The sequence below is a fragment of the Sphaeroforma arctica genome (genome assembly GCF_001186125.1).
Source record: "Sphaeroforma arctica JP610 unplaced genomic scaffold supercont1.96, whole genome shotgun sequence".
Taxonomy (NCBI): Eukaryota; class Ichthyosporea; order Ichthyophonida; genus Sphaeroforma; species Sphaeroforma arctica.
The window spans coordinates 55,838-58,322 of NW_014040462.1; the positions used below are offsets into that span (position 1 = coordinate 55,838).

Here is a 2,485-nt window from a genome sequence, read left to right on the forward strand (position 1 = left end):
TGTATGTTTGTATATGTATTTATATGCATGTTTTGTGTGTGTGTAAGTTTGTATTTCAGGCTTCATAGAAGTATCACTAAACATGACTAACTCTAATAACAAGCGTAGTAACACCAGCCTTACACTCAGTCACTCCCGTCTACTCGACCCTAAAACATACCATTGTTTTGTTTACTGACAGCTTAGCCAAATCATCAGCGCTGCTGGCAAATTCAGAATCCAATCGCTTCATATTATTCACATTACTTAGCAGAGAAGGGTTCCTAAATAATTTCTCTTTTGCTCGTGCCACCACTTTGATAGGTCGACACAACCATCGGAATAGTGAGTCCAAGATACGCTCACGATTGCGCCCATGATGTTGAATTGCCGCGGACAACATCTGTTCGACGGCGTCTGTGAGCTCCTCGCCCAGGTTATCGGACACATACTCAGTGTGTTCCCAAGAAGAGAAAGGCATTTTTTTTTTTGGTATCTTTGACTACTATCGCCCCTAAAAGTGCGCTTGACACCTATGAAGTAATTAATGAACGTCAACAATCGAAGGCCAACCACCTTAATACGTTCAGGCGTATACGTGGATTCCAATACTACATTCAACCCACCAAAGAACGAGCAGTCAGGGTTATATTAAATCAAACTGTATCGAAGTTAGATATGTATATAAGTTTATAACTAATAAAAGAGTGTGCTGGCAACTGGCCTCGAAGAGCAAAGTCAAAGAAGTCACGACCTTGACCTTCGTCGTTGAATATTGAATATGTATGTATAAACAAAGTACTGCTCCCCTTCTTATGTGCCGAGAAGGCGGAAAGGCCCTACATAAGTGCGTTGGCAGGAATTGGAGCCATTCAATTGGTACTGTGGCGTGGTATGTGCTCGGCATTAGGGTTTCGAGGGGATTTCGACCAACAGTAACCCTAGAGAACCCTGAACGGTGTGTTCACTGTGTCCCGTGTGTATTCTATTCAAGAAAAACAGCAACCGAGCACCGATAAATTCTATTACGTCATAAATCCACGACGTCACTGTTTAACCGCAGGATTCGCTCATGACTGGGGTTGTGTCATTGTGGGACTTGGCTGAAACGGGCGATATTATTTACACATCTATACTATAAATAGCAACTCGTGAATATCAAATACGAATCATTATTGCATTGTTATTCAGTATGGTGTTCACAGGTATTGTGCAAGGGCTGTGTCCTGTTGCCAGCTTCACGGATAAGGAAGGTATTAAAAGGCTGGTTATGAATCTGGGGGCGAAAGGCGAAGCTCTGAGCAGAAATTTACAGACTGGTAAGTAAATCATCGGAACGCAAGTGCATGCATGTGAATTAGTATATAACGTGTGCAAATATATGCGGAATTATATTGCCTTTGATTGTATCTGAAATGCAATGTAACTTTAATTCTAGCTACGTTACATTCTAGCGACGTTTTATAGAAATACATAGGTGTGATTTTGAATACAATTTCTAGATTCATCGTGTTCCGACTTTTATGACTAACCTGTGACCACTATGCGAACAATAGCAACATGGAAGGCGATTAAACTCTGGCTATAGTTTTGTTATTTTTTCACATACAGCTGTAATTGATTCTCTGTACTCTTCATGAAATCATAGATTTATTTAGTTCTTTTATATAAAAGGCTGATAAGAATATAGGGGTTGCCTGCTTAAAAAGTCACGCAAGAATCGTAATATTCGAATCTGGCGAGCAATTTTGCATTTTATAGTATAAACAAAAATATATAAGTATTGATATCGATTTGTAGAGTTTTTATACATATATCCATATGTATACATACATATACTACATTAACACACACACACACACACATATATATATATATATATATACAGACACACAAACACACACAAAACACACACACACACACATATATATATATATATATTCTATAATTCCATATTTATGTATTTCTATATTGCTATATTTGATACCCCTATATATATATATATATATATGTGTGTGTGTATGTATGTATGTATGTATATGAATATGTATATATATACATATGTGTGTGCGTGCGTATACAAGTATGTATACACACGCACATACACAGACATACATACACACACACACACACATATATATATATATATATATATACATTACAATATTTATATATATATAAATATATATATATATACATATATATATATATATATATATATATATATATATATATGAATATATATATATATACATATATATACATATATATATATATATATATATATATGTGTGTATATATATATTATATATATCCATATATTTAAATATATATATATTTTTATATATATATAAATATATGTATATATATATATATATATATATATATATATTTATATATTATTAAATATATATATTTATATATATATATATATATATATATATATATATATATATATATATATATATATATATATATATATACACACGAACACACACACACACAC

The 2,485-nt window shown here is 33.0% G+C and overlaps 2 protein-coding genes across 2 annotated transcripts in view; one reads left to right on the top strand and one right to left on the bottom strand.

Annotated features, from left to right (window-relative positions):
- Positions 1-139: 139 nt before the first annotated feature.
- On the bottom strand, positions 140-460 carry SARC_02195 (hypothetical protein; the record flags this gene model as incomplete). Its single annotated transcript, XM_014304049.1, has 1 exon — positions 140-460. One exon carries the CDS (start codon positions 458-460, stop codon positions 140-142), a length of 321 nt encoding a protein of 106 aa, XP_014159524.1.
- A 711-nt stretch (positions 461-1,171) lies between these two features.
- The window catches only part of SARC_02196 (riboflavin synthase, alpha subunit), a gene marked incomplete at both ends in the record, with an annotated part of 6,936 nt that continues 5,622 nt past the window's right edge, over positions 1,172-2,485 (top strand). The window contains one exon of the mRNA XM_014304050.1: positions 1,172-1,298. Within this exon, the coding sequence (XP_014159525.1) occupies positions 1,172-1,298 (127 nt within the window). The remainder of the gene's footprint in view (positions 1,299-2,485) is intronic.